Source organism: Malus domestica, chromosome 05 (assembly GCF_042453785.1).
Source record: "Malus domestica chromosome 05, GDT2T_hap1".
NCBI classification, from domain to species: Eukaryota; Viridiplantae; Streptophyta; class Magnoliopsida; order Rosales; family Rosaceae; genus Malus; species Malus domestica.
Genome location: NC_091665.1, coordinates 20,841,787 through 20,857,232, shown reverse-complemented (window position 1 = coordinate 20,857,232; position 15,446 = coordinate 20,841,787). Strand labels below are relative to the sequence as shown.

Genomic DNA, 15,446 nt, shown 5'->3' with positions numbered 1-15,446 from the left:
AACAAGTTCAAAGAAGAAAGAAATAATCCCAGCTCAAAGATTTAGCCCAACGGTTAATGGCAGAAGCAGCTTTGCGCATCCTCATAGCATCCAGCCAATTCAGCAAGTAAAAAATCTCAAGCAGCATATTATCAGGATTCCATGACCCATTCGATCTTTGAATAATTCAAACATGTGAAGACACAGTAACAAGGCATGTGACCCCAATAGGAAACATGTCATTTCCAGCACCGAAAGCAGTAGCCATCATTCCAGATTCCAGACAATTCACTATTCATGAATAGTAAAATCATTTTTTCACTATTCATCAGCAGTAAAAGCAAGCCATCATTCTGCTTCCCAACAGGAGCCGCGTGATTCAACAGTCATCAACTTTAATCATCATCTTTCAACTCAGAAGACAGCAAGATTCTCGGCCTCAATCATTCCACTCAATTATTTCCAGTCTATTAAAAGAAACCTCAAGTCTCATTCCAGGAGGGCTGAAACTTCTGCGTATTCTCCAACAACATAACAGAAGCAAAAATCAGCTTGTAATTTCCCAGTTTAAATTTGTAAACACTTTTAATTTTCAAATGTCAAGGATGCCTGCGTGCACCAATATCCTTTTTTTCCATTCAAATTTGCTGACTCAATCGTTAGTAAATCAATTATAAGTTTCTAAGTAAGTTTTCAATAAAACTTATTTTCAAATATATCTGCATCATTACTTTAAATTCATTATTTTCATTACAACTGATTTTGAATGGTATAAAATTCTTACTCACAGTCAATTCATCGAGTATCTCAAGTTCAAGGTAAACACCGATCAATCATTTGTTCAATTCTTTCTATTTGTTTATAACAGTTGGTTTCATGGCACGAGTAATTGGCATTAGCTCAATTGGTAAGAAATGGAGCATAAGTATAGTAGAATATAGTTAGTATAACCGAACTTGGTCAAGAAAAGAACGATAAGTTGGGGTAAAATGAGACAATAAATATGCTATCATTCTATCATTCGTCGCCCACTACCATGTGGGTGATGCGAGTGGCTAATGCAGCGTGGGATTAATGTGCATCAATAGATCCCTCCCTAATTATGTACATTCATTCTATTTTGAGCTATTCAATCTACTAACTAGGAAAAACATAAAAATGCTAAAAGTGAAAAGAATAGTGCAGGAATAACTCGTTTAAAATGTAAGCAAAATGTGCAGCTTGAATGCAAAAGTGAAACACAAGGGTTAGACCATCTCCAAATAAGATGTCAAATATGTCAAATATGGTTAAAAGACATTCAAATGTTCTCTAATGAATATGTCATATATGATGTAGCAGTTGAGTTATTTGACTCCTTACTCCTTAACTGTCTTTTTTTAAGCAAACAAAGGAGTTAAATATATTTAATTTAATTTTTTAATGCATGCGTCTCATTAACAACCAATAGAATAAAAACTAAAATTAATTTTGATTACTTTTTAGAAAAAATTACACATAGAGTATACTTTTAATACTTAATTATATATTGAGACAACACTTTTTAAACATTTCAATGAGAGACAAAAGTTAATAATGACATCATTAACTTATTTTCTTTGGAATGTAAATTACAAAATTACCCTTTAGAATGACAATTGTGTTAAAAATGCTTAAAAGATGAAATATTTTCATACCCATCTCTGTTACTCACTCCTATCTCTGTCCTTTTGGCTCACTTTCTTTCTTTCTCCTCTCTCTCCTCTCATATAGATTAATGGGTGAATCTCAGTTTACTACCCTCAAGTTTCATGGTTTTCAACATTTAGTACATGAAGTTTTTTTCATCCCAGAGTCATACCTAAAGTATTAATTTTAGGATAGTCTCGTATATCTGTTAAGTTTTCCGTTAGAACTTCTATTAACTGATGACGTGGTGCCCACGTGGATCATTATTGGGCGCCACATGTCAATATGGGCCCACTTCAATATTAAATAATTAAAAAAATACAAAAAAAAAAAACACATCCATCTTTTACCTCCCCCCACCCCCACCTCATCCCTTCCTTCTTTCCTCTGCAACCCCCACCCTCTCTTCTCTCATCTGCAACCCCCACCCACCCTCCCTCCCTTCTCTCCTCTGCAACCCGCACCACCCACCTTCCCTTATCTCCTCTGCATTTATCATCATCTATCATCCACTGTCAAAGAAAGAATTCGAAGATTTCAATTGGTATAAAACCAAAAACCCTAATTTCAAAGAAAACAAAATGATGAAATGAGAGGAACATGGCTAGAGAACACGGAACGAACGCGCAACCATGGAGGACCATTAAATGACGACGCCTCACACTCAGATCTCTTGCAAGGGAAGTGAAATTTACGTGATCGAAACGTCGCAATGGCGGACCTCGCGTCAAAGCTTCTTGACCCTCAGCCTTTGCAGCTCATCAACCATCGCACCCAAGCTCCCGGACGAATCATTATCGTCTCCCAGTTGGAATCGAAATCCCGGAATCCTGGAATCCAAATCTAAAATTACAAATTGGGATTCAAACATCAATCACATAATAAAAAAGGCCAAAATGGGCAAACCAAAAAAATAAATGAGGGAGTAACTACCTTGAGCTTGAAATAGAGAGGAGGAAGAATGACAATGCCCTTTTTCTGAAGAATTTTGCCAATGTTGTTTCTGGCCGTCGCTACCAACGTTAGGAAGATTGACTCCCACATCCCTCTCTCCCTTTCTCTCTCTAAAACTTTCTCTCTCTAAAAACAATAAAATTTGAATCTTTGATTTTGGTTTTGTGTTATTGTTTTGGTTTTGGGTTTAGATTTAAAAAGATGATTTGTTTGGGACCTAACAGCAAAACAACTCTGGGAAATGTCAAGCAAGATGGGTGGTGCGGGTTGCAGAGGAGAGAAGGAAGGGAGGGTGGGTGGGGGTTGCAGAGGAGAGAAGAGAGGGTGGGGGTTGCGGAGGAAAGAAGGAAGGGACAAGGTGGGGGAGGTAGAAGATGGGTGGGTTAATTTTTTATTTATTTATATATATGTTTTTTTTTTTTGTGTTTTTTTTTTTTTTTTTTAATATTGAAGTGAGCCCATATTGATACGTGACGTCCAGTAATTGTCCACATGGGCATCACGTCATCAGTTAATAAAAGTTCTAACGAAAAACTTAACATGTATGAGACTGTTCCAAAATTAACACTTTAAGTATGACTCTGAAACGAAAAAAATGAGACTATTCTAAAATTAACATTTTAGGTATAACTCTAGAACGAAAAAAAATGAGACTGTTTCAAAATTAATATTTTAGGTATGACTCTACGATGAAACAAAAAATTCATGTACTAGATATTGAACATCACGAAACTTGATGGTAGTAAATTGAGATTTACCCTAGATTAATTGACAAAAAAAATTCAGAACCTTACGATCGCTAAGATCGCTGCTGCCCCTTTCAAGCTCCTCGTCGTTGTTATTTTCCGAATCGAAAGAAACTGTTTCACTCCGCCGCCGGTCCATTGCGACACTTACAAAGGTCTTCATTCCTCTCCCTCTTCCTTTCTCTTTCGTCGCGAGAGCTTCGTTGCTGAACGGCTTGATTTGCTCCGCGTCATAGTACACCGATGGCTACGGATAATAACGATTTTAATGGTAAAAGTTAATCATGAAAATTGTTGAAATATTGTTTAATTAATTATTGAAAGTAATTCTGTAAAGTTATGCAGTCAACCGAAGGATGGTATGCGTGATGGAAGTAAATTGCTTCTGATTTTGTACCATCTTATATTTTACAGGTTCGAAAGATAATTTTCTCAATGGGTATTGTTGAGTCTTCCTAGGATATTGATGAAACTGCTAAAGAACCTTCTTATAAGTTGGTGATTTTTGCTTCTGTCTATTTCTATTTTGGCTTGCTTGATATATGGGTTAACAAACTTTTGCTGCTAGACGGGTTGTGGGGGTTGAGTTTTCAATGCAAAGTGTTTAAATTTAGCACTTGATTGAGTTTCCAAATTTGTTTTTATATCCTTATTTGACTAATCCTAATTGCGTTCAGTTTTCCGGGGTATGAAGTAGAAGCCTAGTTAATGTACCTTATTGTTATTATTCCGAAGGGTTTTTTTGTGTGCCTGTAGCATCAGTTATTTAAAATTAGACACTATTCGGAAGAGTAGAAGTATAACTAAATGAATTCTTCTTTCTAGGTGAGAACCCTTGTAATGTTAGTGGTGTACATTACAAATTAGAATCTATTTGCATTCTGTTTAAAAATTCTCATGAACGAGAGTTCATGGCAATTTTAATGGTTAATATCGACGGTTCAGATGCTTAAGAGGTAGCAATGAACTCAAAGTAAAAGTGTTTTTTGTTTTTGTAGGGAACAAATCCGAGTTTGGAGGCGATGATAGATACCAGCCTTGGTCATTAACTCGCCAAAACGAGTGAAATTATAACGCTAGCCCTTATCTATGGGACCTTGGGTTCAAAATTTATGTGCTCATCCATAATTGGTTGTAAATTGGTAAAAGCAATCCAGTGTAAATGGAAATTTATTGGACACACCCACGACTTGATAAACCAATACATAATCAATGAATTTTTGTAAATATTGTCATGTATGTAGTTTTATTGAACTATACAAATTAATTCTACTTAAAGTCTAAAATTATACAAACTGATTATACTAAAAATTATACAAAACTGATTTTGCAAAAATGATCGATGACTGAAATGGTTGAGGATTGATTGAACTAATTCTGCAAAATGGTCGAAGATGAGTTGAATTGATTATGTAAAATAGTCGAAGACGGGTTGAATTGATTTTGCAAAAAATGATTGAGGACTGATTGAACTAATTCTGCAAAAATTGTCAAAGACGGTTGAACTGATTCTGCAAAAAAAGTCAATGACTGGTTGAACTGATTCTACAAAAATGGTCGATGATTGATAGAACTGATTCTGCGAAAATGGTCGATGACGGGTTAAACTGATTATGCAAAATGATCAATGACCGATTGATCTTATTCTGCAAAATGATCGAAGATGGGTTGAACTAATTCTACAGAAAATGATCGATGACTTATTGAACTGATTCTGCAAAAATGATCGAAGACGGGTTGAATTAATTCTGAAAAAAATGTCAATTATTGATTGAACTGATTATGTGAAAATGGTCGAGAACGGGTTGAATTGATTCTATAAAAGTGGTCGAAGACGGGTTGAATTGATTATACAAAAATGGTCAATGATTAATTGAAACTAATTATGCGAAAATGGTTAATGACAGGTCGAACTGATTCAGCAAAAATAGGCGAGATCAGGTTAAACTGATTCTGCAAAAATGGTCAATGATTAATTGAACTGATTCTGCGAAAATGATCGATGGCAGGTTGAACTGATACTAGTAATAAAGGAAACAAACTGATTCTACATATAATTTCAAAACTAATTCTACAGAAATAGTCGAGCTTATGACACATATTAATTTGGTTGAGTGATGAGGGTTGAGTTTTATTAATAGCCCTAAAGCCTTAGGGCTATGGTTGGTATTTTAAAACATTGTTTCCATGTTTTTGGGCTGGGCTTTAGATGTTTTTGTGTTTTTGTCTTTTCTTGATATGTTTAAAAACTAGTGGAGTTCTTTGAAATATAGTGAAAGTTTTTGTGAATTTCACTGCACCTCCTTTGGCAGCAACAATAAGAAGCAAAACTGCTGACCACAAGAAACACGGAATTGACACCAGCGGCCCTGTGACCTGGATACCACTTCACCCCTGGAATCAAGAATGTGATTTTTTATTTTTTTTAAATACTTTATCAAAACAGAGAGATGAATTCGAACTTATAGCCTCTTTCAACTTTGGAACAAGAATTGCATATATTGATTTCTACGTAAATTTAGTTGATTTTTCTTTTTGGATACCAAAGTTCACCGCTAGTTTTGGGTTTGGATTCTTCTTCTCAATTGGTTACCTGGATTCTATTTTGCTTCCTGGGTCTGATACATGTAATCAGGACGCTAAGTAAACAGCCTCCCAATCAAATCATGCAACATCATGTGGAAAGTTAAAAACGTGGTGACGCATGATGGTTTTGAGACACTGGCACCTTACATCCTCAATTCATGCAAGTCTCTCATTTTCCTTGTTCTGGTGTAAATGTTTCACACCAGAACAAGGCAAAGGCATCAGATTAGTAGATCTCTAATGCCATAGAAAATAAATCCAAAACAGAAAGAACTAACAATTCCAATATATAAATTAAGTAGTTCTCTTTATAACATATCAAATTCTTGAAATATCAGTAATTAGATGTTTTCCATGATAAGTTTTCAGCTGTAAGAGCATAATTACAAGCTTAGAGTGTGTTCAACTACTGAATGGTATCCCCATTCTAAAACACTCCGGTACGTATCATTTTTTTCCTTTGTCACGCTCGACATCAAAACAAAAGATCCTCTTCCTTTTTAGTTTCCGCTATGAGAGCTTTTCATCGATCAGAAGTATCGGATGGAGTGGAACGCTGCTCAGCATCAAACTGAAGGGAAATGCCTATTGAGGTTGTAGGGCAGTGAGTAGAACTCTTCACTCCTGGTATCTGTGTTGTAATTCTGAAATTTTTCCCACCAGTGCCTACCACTGTCTCTCCGAGTTGTGCTGTGTCCACGGCTGACAGTTAAGTCCAAGAACAAAGCGACAATGATGCCAACGGTTGCTGGAGACGAGAAAATTACTTCAACGATATTGTTGAACTGCAGTTTCAAATAAGCAACATTCATGAGTTAGCAGAGAGTTATGTGTAAGACAACTTTTAAGCTGTGCAGATAAGTTGCAATTAAAACTACTCACCCAAATGGAACGAGTGTGAACAGGACCGCGATCAGAAATCAAGTGGTATTCATGAAAGTATTCTGTCACCGAAAGACCCATGAAGATAGAAAAGCCTACAATGAACATCGTCCTAAAGCTGTTTAGGTTGCAGAACTGGAGCAAACCAAGGCCAGCAGAAGCTGCACACCACTCAACGTATATCACTATCGACATTTCAAAATATAAATCTAATATGTGAACTCTGAAGGAGCATAGACACTAAACTGAGATATATTAAGTATTCAGTCCACATATACTCAAAAGTGGAAAATCAACAATACATAGTCATAATTATGATTTAGGAACGAAATGCTTACCAACATAGGCGAAGAGGACGCAATACAACGCTGCGAAAATTGGCATTGGTATCGAAGCAAGAAAAGCCCCAAATTTTCCTGCGCATGACATAATTAGTGATACACTCATACTAGATAATGCAAACAAAGTTATGAATAGTTTGTATTGTTGAATGAGTAAAACGGAATACTCTACCTAATACAGAGAAGAAGAGCATAAAGGCTGCTGATATCTGAATTACTCTCCGACTTCCAACCCGTGTCATTCCCAGAAGGCCAGCATTTTCACTAGAAAATAGGGTAGGATCATTAGATCACAGTTGCTTTCTCTTTTTCTTTCGGTTAACGATTATAGTTTCTTTCTTCTTTAGATGAGTTTTCTGTTAACGCAGAGTTCTACAAGCCTACAACTAAGGTGCCCACGCCGTCAATGCCTAAAACTAAGCAACCATGGGGCACTTGTAATATGGATTCAGAACAGTGATTCATATTATTGTTCTTCAAAATTATATGCAGACAAACTGTAAAATTGAGTCAGAGAAGCATAGGTCCTTATTCCATAATTATACAACAAAAGACATCATAATTGCATAAGTTAAATACTCACACTGAAGCAGTGGAGCCAGATACTGAGCCAAATATTCCATCCAGAAAAGTGCTTACGCCCTGAAATTTTACAAGACGAATTAAGTTTTTCATTGCCACAACTATAAAGATGTGAATAACATTAGAATTCAATCGGACCACTTCCTACCAGCCAGCCAACACCTCTGCTGATAACAGAAGGTGGTATAGGGGTGGCACTCCCATATCTTGACGCCGCAATAAATGTACCTGTAGACTGCCCCAAATGAATGGGGAGTAAAAATATGTCAGCGCGAATGAAAAGCAATGCGTATTCATTTTATAAACCTTTCACTGAGAAACATATTTCAAGTCAAAAGATAACATTAGCTTAAGATGAGAATGTCATATTTATTCTTCGCTTAAAACGTCAAGAGAGCCATCTATGAAGGCATATTAATACAAGTTTCCTCAAGAAATCGTAATAAAGATGTCTGGTCTACTTTATGTGTATATGCAAAATAAACATCTGCCTTTGTAAATTCAGTCTTGAATTATCAAAACTAGAATATGCAATTCATTAAAGAAACAAGAAAGAAATTCATAAGTCTTACCTCAATAATGGCAACGAAAGCCGCAGCCATCATTGCAAAAATATCTCCAGCATTAAAATCAGGACGCCCCCATTGAAACGGATAGGGAATCCTTATCCTGCATATGGTGGAAGAGAAACGTTATTGAATGGCATACTGTTTTATTAAAATCATGAATTACGTTACAATGATCCAGCATCTAGCAATGCAGGAGTAAACTTCTGGAGCATGAAACCAAGAGATAAGAGTGGACGTAATTGTTTATGGTGCCTCAGCAAGTGCACTATGATAATTAGGCTTAAGTTTGATCTTATAGTAACTCAAAACAGGAAGTTTTCTTCAGAACATGGAAAACACCCACAACATAATTGCGGAAACACGGTATAACTAGAACAGCTTTCTCTAACAGATAAAGGAAAATAAGATCCCATGGTTACTCAAAACAGGAATTGTTCTTCAGAAATATTGAAAAGCACGAAGATCATCATTGCAGAGTGCATAACTAGAACATGTTTGATTCTTTCAAATAATCCACCTCCAACAATTTCTCTATTGACCGTATCCTGTATTTGGGCTTATATAATTGCACATCTCAATTTTCATTGCAAACAAGTATTTCCCGCTGAAGTAAACTGTTATCGACAACTCTCTTACAGAACATTCATATGGGGAAACAAATCCATTAGCATTAGCCATGAATGGTTGAGCACTAACATAAAAAACAAAATAAAAAACATGAATGATCGATTGAAAATGTCAGTACAGGTGCTTCTTGCATGAAATGCAAATGCTAGCTAGAAGTTGAAGTTTACCAAGGAGCAGCGCTAATCAGCCCTGAACGATCAGTGCGGCAACTAATTTGAGTTGCATAAGATCTTTTCTTATACGCACCAGCTGCTGTCAAAATTTCTGCATATGTCCATACAATCGCAACTGTAAACAGTACGGCAAATCGACCAAATATAGGCGGTTTTAACCTCATCGTGTACTGCAGTAACGATAGTCAAATATCAGAACAGACTATTAGTAAGAGTAGATATGCATATTTTACATTCTATACATAATATAACATGAGATATTGAAAATTAAATTGAAGATGTCAGCATGAAAATGATCATTCAGGACATTGCCCACCTGTGATATGAAAACCACAAGGATCAGTGCTGGTAATCCAATTTCAACACATTTTGCCAGCTACAACCATCAAACAAAAAGAAAAAAAAAATCAAAACAAAGTAATGCCGACATGTAGTTGACAGAGAAGCTTAAAGGAGGTCTGAGTTAATATCAAACCCAAGTTTAAAGTAGTGCCTAAAAGCTCCCGTGATTAAATACTATATTTTTTTCGTAGAAATGACATTTGAGATTTAACATCATGAATTGACCACTAAAGGTTCCAACTTCCACTTTCTTACAAACCAATTATTTGCACTGAGCAGTAACACAATGATTGGTTCAGAATGTTACCTGAGGGAAACCAAATGCAAAGAACCCAAGTCCAGTAAGCGTTACAAGAGGAACTGCAGAGAGAGGACTAAGATACCTGCATCAAGCCACATCAATAATCAAGTTCTTTCTTAGACAAAGTAATAACTACAAAATCACATCAAGAAATTCTAACTTTGGCTTCACCGCCGATGCAGCTTACCTCCCAAAAATTCTCACAAACCCAAGAAAACCAAAGATCACCTGCAAGAGAGATGCAATCACAATTGCTCCTTGCACTGCTTTCATGGTTTCCTTAAACCTCTAAAGAAAACATTCGCAGATAACAATGAGCATATGTATGAAAAAACTCAAAACCCCAGAAATCATATGCATTAGACTCCCTCTATGTCAAAACAAAATAGTAAACTGTAGCCATTTTAATGCAAACCCTTCTTTACCATCCACACATTCTGTCCTAGAGTCCAACAGAAAGCTAAAATCAACGAAAAAAGGAAAATGTAAAAATTGTGGGACACCAACCCGGTGGGGGTCTATGTAGACATCGAACCTCCTGGACAAGGCAATGGAGACAACAGGGATGATGAAGGCATATGAGGCCCCCATGACCACTGGAAGCCGAGTCCCGAACCAAGTCTGCAAGAGTGTGTTGATCCCAGCAACAAAGAGGATTGTTTCAATCACTTTAGCCTTCTCCACCTATTAACACAAAAAACATAGAAATTTCTGTTAGAAATATAAACACTACGAGCAAATAAATCAGAAGTAGGAAACAAAAAGGTAACAACTTTTTTATTTGTAAATGTGGGGGTATAAGGAGGTCTTACATTGCCACCACCCATGAGAGGGACAAGTAATGTGGGGATGAACACAGTGGTCCCAAGCATTACCAGGAAATGCTGGAATCCCAGAAGTATGGCTTCAGCTGCATTCAATCAAACAAGTGTTAGCAAATAGTGCAACAAAATACAAACTTTTTAGCAGGAAACGAAGAAAAAATAGGAGGGAAAAGGAAAACAGAATATAAAATACAGGGAATCATAGCCAAAAACAAAATGCTTTAATGGGTGATTGGTTTCCCGGAAAATGCAGGAAAACGAGAAAAAGAGAGGGGTAAACTGAGAAAATTTTAAGAGATTCTAGAGAAAACACTGAAACACAGAAAGGGTAATTCATGCGATTATCGAGAGAGAACAAATAGCATGTTAGTATAAAGGAAGCATCTTTATCAGAGTTTGTTTCATTTTATTTTCTCACACACGCAAACTAATCTCTGGAAAACCATTTTCTTTTCTTACAACCCATTTTTTTACTTGGCAACCAAACAAAACTGACATTGCCCAAAAACTCAGAAAATGTAAAAATACCATCATAGAAAAAAATGGAAACTTTCTCCTATGATCCATGGTAAATGCAATGTGATGGAAACAGGTTAGTGCTCTGTGTGTGTGTGCACGTTAGAGAGAGAGAGGGGGTACGCCATGGGGGAGAGGATGTGACACAGAAGTCGACACCGGGAAGCTGGTCCTTGATGGGGTGAGGCTGGAAGTCATCTGTCTTTTGGGGGCCTCCTCCGCCGCCAGCCATGGCTGTTGATGGTGGAGAGGAAGGAAAAAGCTTGAACCTTCGAGGGGGAGGGGGAGCTCAAAAACTCAGAGGCTCTCTCTCTCTCTCTCTCTCTCTCTCTCTCTCTCTCTCTCTCTCTCTCTCTCTGTTTGCTCAGAGCTGTGTGCTGCGCGCTGTTGTGCGTTTCGGTCCTGAAAGCGTGACAAGAGTGTCGATGATCATTAAGTACATGCAATTAGAGGGAGAGATGTTAGGCACATACGTTATGACTTTTTATCCAAATCCCAAAACCATTTTTATCACCAACTTACTTACCAAGTTACAATTTTCTTTCAAGTTTCAAGACTAACACCAATGCTTTTGTATCTGATTTTACACTAATTACTTGGTTGACTATCACTCAAATAAAGTTGGATTTCATTCATGCGGATCTTGTGTATGTGGGACCTATCTTTATAATGGATAGAGATGTAACTGGTAAATATGAATGTAATTAAAAATAAATGTATGCACTCACTCTTTAATAATATTTAACTCTAAAATAAATACAACTGATTTGTAACTTCGTTGATTAAGAGTTTTCGTCCTTGCACCCGAAATTTCATGTTCAAATCTACTAAGTAAACATGCCATAGATATTTATCACAGTTTAACATATTATATAAAAAAATATTTATTTTCAAACTTTTCGTAAGCCATTTATGCATATTTGTGAATGAGAAATGGAGTATCGCTAAGCTTAGTTATACCTTGATCAGTTGTATCAAACTCTTGCAACAATGTCAATGGGTGTGATTAGTCTTCTAATTGACAAGGAGTAATGTTAGGAAAACTAATTTTGTAAACTAAATGATATTGAAGTTGATGTTTCTTAAGTATTGATTAACGTACTTATTTTTTATTGGTGACATGACACAAATTTAATCAATACAATTAGTATCCCTAGTATTATCCAATTTACAAGTAATGTATGATGCATACATTTTTACATTATATATTCTATTACGAGTATTAATTTGTTCCTTGTATTTATTTGACAATGACACAAATTTACACAATAAAAATTCCCATTAGCTTTTCAATTCCCACAAAATATTTTCATGATCCCAATCATTATTTTCTATTCTGAAATATGACCAGCCGGAATTGCAGAGCCAAATCAGTTTGCTTGGAGGGCCAAGAACTTTTCATTTTCTTCAAACTTCTGTGTTTGCTGGTCACGTGACCTGCACGCTTCCCTGAGAGAGCAGCCCTAGGGTTGTACGACTAGAGACCATCAGAGTCGTATCTCAGTGACAGACAGGAACTGTACGTTGCAGCAGTATATCATATCCTATTACCATGTCGGGGGACTTTTGGACTTTTATTGTCATATAATCCAGTAATTAATCATTAATTTCCTTTTTACTGGAAGTTTTTATTGTAATTTTTTATTTTGGGTAAATTACATAGTAGCCCCTCAGGTCTGAGGTCTATTTGCAATCTTATACAACATCTTTAAAACATTTCACTTTCATACCTCAAGTACTATTTTATTTCAATTTCATACAACCGTTACATTTTCCATCCATGGATCTGTTAAATGCTGACGTGGCTGCCACATATATGTCATGTGGCTGCCACATATGTCATATGGCTGCCAAATGTCTGCCATGTGGCAAATAAAATAATTTTTTAATTTTTTTTTAAAAAACCTGAAATTGGAAGAAAAAAAAAGGGACCGAACCCCTGCAACCTAAAAGAAGAAGGAGGAAGAAGAAGAAGAGAAGAAGAAAGAGGAGGAGGAGGAAGAAGAAGAAGAAGAAGAAAAAGAAAAAAAAAAGGACCGAACCCAAAAGAAGAAGGAGGAAGAAGAAGAAGAGAAGAAGAAAGAGGAGGAGGATGAAGAAGAAGAAGAAGAAAGAAAAAAAAAAAGAGAAGGGGACCGAACCCATAAGAGAAGAAGAAAGAGGAGGAAGAGAAGAAGAAAGAGGAGGAGGAAGAAGAAAAAAAAAAGGGACTGAACCCAGAAGAGAAGAAGAAGGAGGAGGAGGAGGAGGAGGAAGAAGAAGAAGAAGAAGAAGAAAAAAAAAAAGGGACCGAACCAGAAGGAGGAAGAAGAAGAAGAGAAAAAGAAAGAGGAGGAGGAGGAGGAAGAAGAAGAAGAAGAAGAAGCAAAAAAAAAAAGAATGATCGAACCCCCTGCAACCCAGAAGAAGAAGGAGGAAGAAGAAGAAGAGAAGGAGGAGGAGGAGGAGGAGGAGGAGGAAGAAGAAGAAGAAGAAGAAGAAGAAGAAGAAGAAGAAGAAGAAGAAGAAGAAGAAGAAGAAGAAGAAGAAGAAGAAGAAGAAGAAGAAGAAGAAGAAGAAGAAGAAGAAGAAGAAGAAGAAGAAGAAGAAGAAGAAGAAGAAGAAGAAGAAGAAGAAGAAGAAGAAGAAGAAGAAGAAGAAGAAGAAGAAGAAGAAGAAGAAGAAGAAGAAGAAGAAGAAGAAGAAGAAGAAGTCGGAAGAAGAAGAAGGAGAAGAACAGTCGGAAGAAGAAGAAGAAGAAGAAGAAGAGGAAGAGGAAGAGGAAGAGGAAGAGGAAGAGGAAGAGGAAGAAGAAGAGGAAGAAGAAGAAGAAGAAGAAAAAAAAAAAGAAAGAAAAAAAACCGAATCTGCAACCCAGATTCGGAGGAAGAAGAAGAAGAAGAAGAAGAAGAAGAAGAAGAAGAAGAAGAAGAAGAGAAGAAGAAAGAGGAGGAGGAAGAAGAAGAAGAAGAAGAAGAAGAAGAAGAAGACAGGTTTTTTAAAATATATATATATTTTTTTTTATTTGCCATGTGGCAGACATTTGGCAGCCACGTGGCATATATGTGGCTGCCACGTTAGCATTTAATAGATCCATGGATGAAAAATGTAACGGTTGTATGAAATTGAAATAAAATAGTACTTGAGGTATGAAAGTGAAATGTTTTAAAGATGTTGTATAAGATTGCAATAGATCTCAAACCTGATGGGCTACTATGTAATTTACCCTTTTATTTTTGTTTCTTAATTGAAGGAGAAAGAAAGAGAGTGAACGAGAACGTAAGAGTGAGGAGACAGAGAGGTTTAATTTTTAAAATTAGAGATGTTAAAATCACATGTACGTGATACTTAAACAAAAAATAAAAAAAAAGTTTGTTTTGTAAAATTAAATTACTGTCTTTAACACTAAAGGAATATATTTAAATATTTTTGTTTTTTAAATATAATACCATTTCTAATAGTATTATAATGAGGGATTTTAAATTTATAGAATTATAAATTTCATAAAATATCAAACAATTAATGTCAAAACTACAAAAATATTAATATTAATTGTAATATAATGAGGTGTACAAAGTCAATGGACTTTGTTCAAACTTTGAATACCATTAAGGTTTTAGTCAAAGAATGTTAAGGATTATGGACCGCATCCAAAGTATTCATTTCTTTTTTATTAAATTTTTTAATATTATTATTATTTCTCAATGTTATACATAATACCATTCAACTCCATAAAGTGTTATGGAGGGGGAAGAAATCTAAAAGTCTAATGACATATTATAGTGGTGGTAGCAATATTTTGGCTTGGAATATAAATTAGATTTTCATCATTGACTCGACAGGATTTAAGGATCTCTCTTTGTTTACTATTTACCTAAATTAGCGCAGCTGTGTTAACTCAATAATTTTTACTAGGGTCAAGTTATTTGAAACTGATTCTGCAAAAATGGTCGAATATAGTTTGAACATATTTTGCAAAAATTTTCAAAGACGGATTGAACTAATTCTACAAAAATGATCAAAGATAGTTTGAACTGATTCTGCAAAAATAGTCGATGACGGGTTGAACTGATTCTGCAAAAATAGTCTAAGGGTTGAACTGATTCTACAAAAATGATCGAGAATAGGTTGAATTGGTCGAAGACGGGTTGAACTAATTCTGCAAAAATGTTCGAAGACGAGTTGAACTAATTTTGCAAAAATGGTCGAGGATGAGGTTGAATTGATTCTGCAAAAATGGTTGAGGACGAATTGAACTGATTCTACAAAATTGATCGAGGGCGAATTGAACTGATTTTGCAAAATGGTAGAGAACGGATTGAAATGCAAAATGGTCGAGGATAAATCAAACTAATTCTGCAAAAATGGTTAAAGACG

General features: G+C 35.8%; 1 protein-coding gene across 3 annotated transcripts; it reads right to left on the bottom strand.

Annotated features, from left to right (window-relative positions):
* Window positions 1-2,343: 2,343 nt before the first annotated feature.
* LOC114819099 (nucleobase-ascorbate transporter 4) lies at window positions 2,344-11,535 on the bottom strand. 3 transcript variants are annotated; one of them, XM_070822362.1, is made up of 17 exons: window positions 11,214-11,495; window positions 10,563-10,660; window positions 10,258-10,434; window positions 9,938-10,038; window positions 9,757-9,832; window positions 9,424-9,483; window positions 9,102-9,277; window positions 8,311-8,407; window positions 7,887-7,973; window positions 7,740-7,798; window positions 7,329-7,420; window positions 7,154-7,231; window positions 6,816-6,976; window positions 6,604-6,718; window positions 5,686-5,741; window positions 3,391-3,594; window positions 2,344-2,490 (listed from the first exon to the last, which is right to left on the bottom strand). In XM_070822362.1, exons 1-17 carry the CDS (start codon window positions 11,320-11,322, stop codon window positions 2,392-2,394), a joined length of 1,845 nt encoding a protein of 614 aa, XP_070678463.1. In that variant the 5' UTR covers window positions 11,323-11,495; the 3' UTR covers window positions 2,344-2,391. The 3 variants fall into 3 exon arrangements, with proteins under 3 accessions (XP_070678463.1, XP_070678462.1, XP_028957972.1); XM_070822361.1 differs by lacking the exons at window positions 2,344-2,490; window positions 3,391-3,594; window positions 5,686-5,741 and having other exon boundaries at window positions 6,222-6,718; window positions 11,214-11,414; window positions 11,449-11,535; XM_029102139.2 differs by lacking the exons at window positions 2,344-2,490; window positions 3,391-3,594; window positions 5,686-5,741 and having other exon boundaries at window positions 6,222-6,718; window positions 6,816-6,910; window positions 11,214-11,502.
* Window positions 11,536-15,446: the final 3,911 nt, after the last annotated feature.

Excerpts from the sequence above, each read along its gene's own strand:
- LOC114819099 (XM_070822362.1), bottom strand. The coding sequence starts at position 11,322 with ATGGCTGGCGGCGGAGGAGGCCCCCAAAAGACAGATGACTTCCAGCCT. Across the intron at positions 8,408-9,101 it reads CTGATTAGCGCTGCTCCTTG|GATAAGGATTCCCTATCCGT; the intron begins GTAAACTTCAAC and ends CACCATATGCAG. Across the intron at positions 3,595-5,685 it reads TCAATTCCGTGTTTCTTGTG|CCATCGGTGTACTATGACGC; the intron begins GTCAGCAGTTTT and ends TATTATCCGTAG.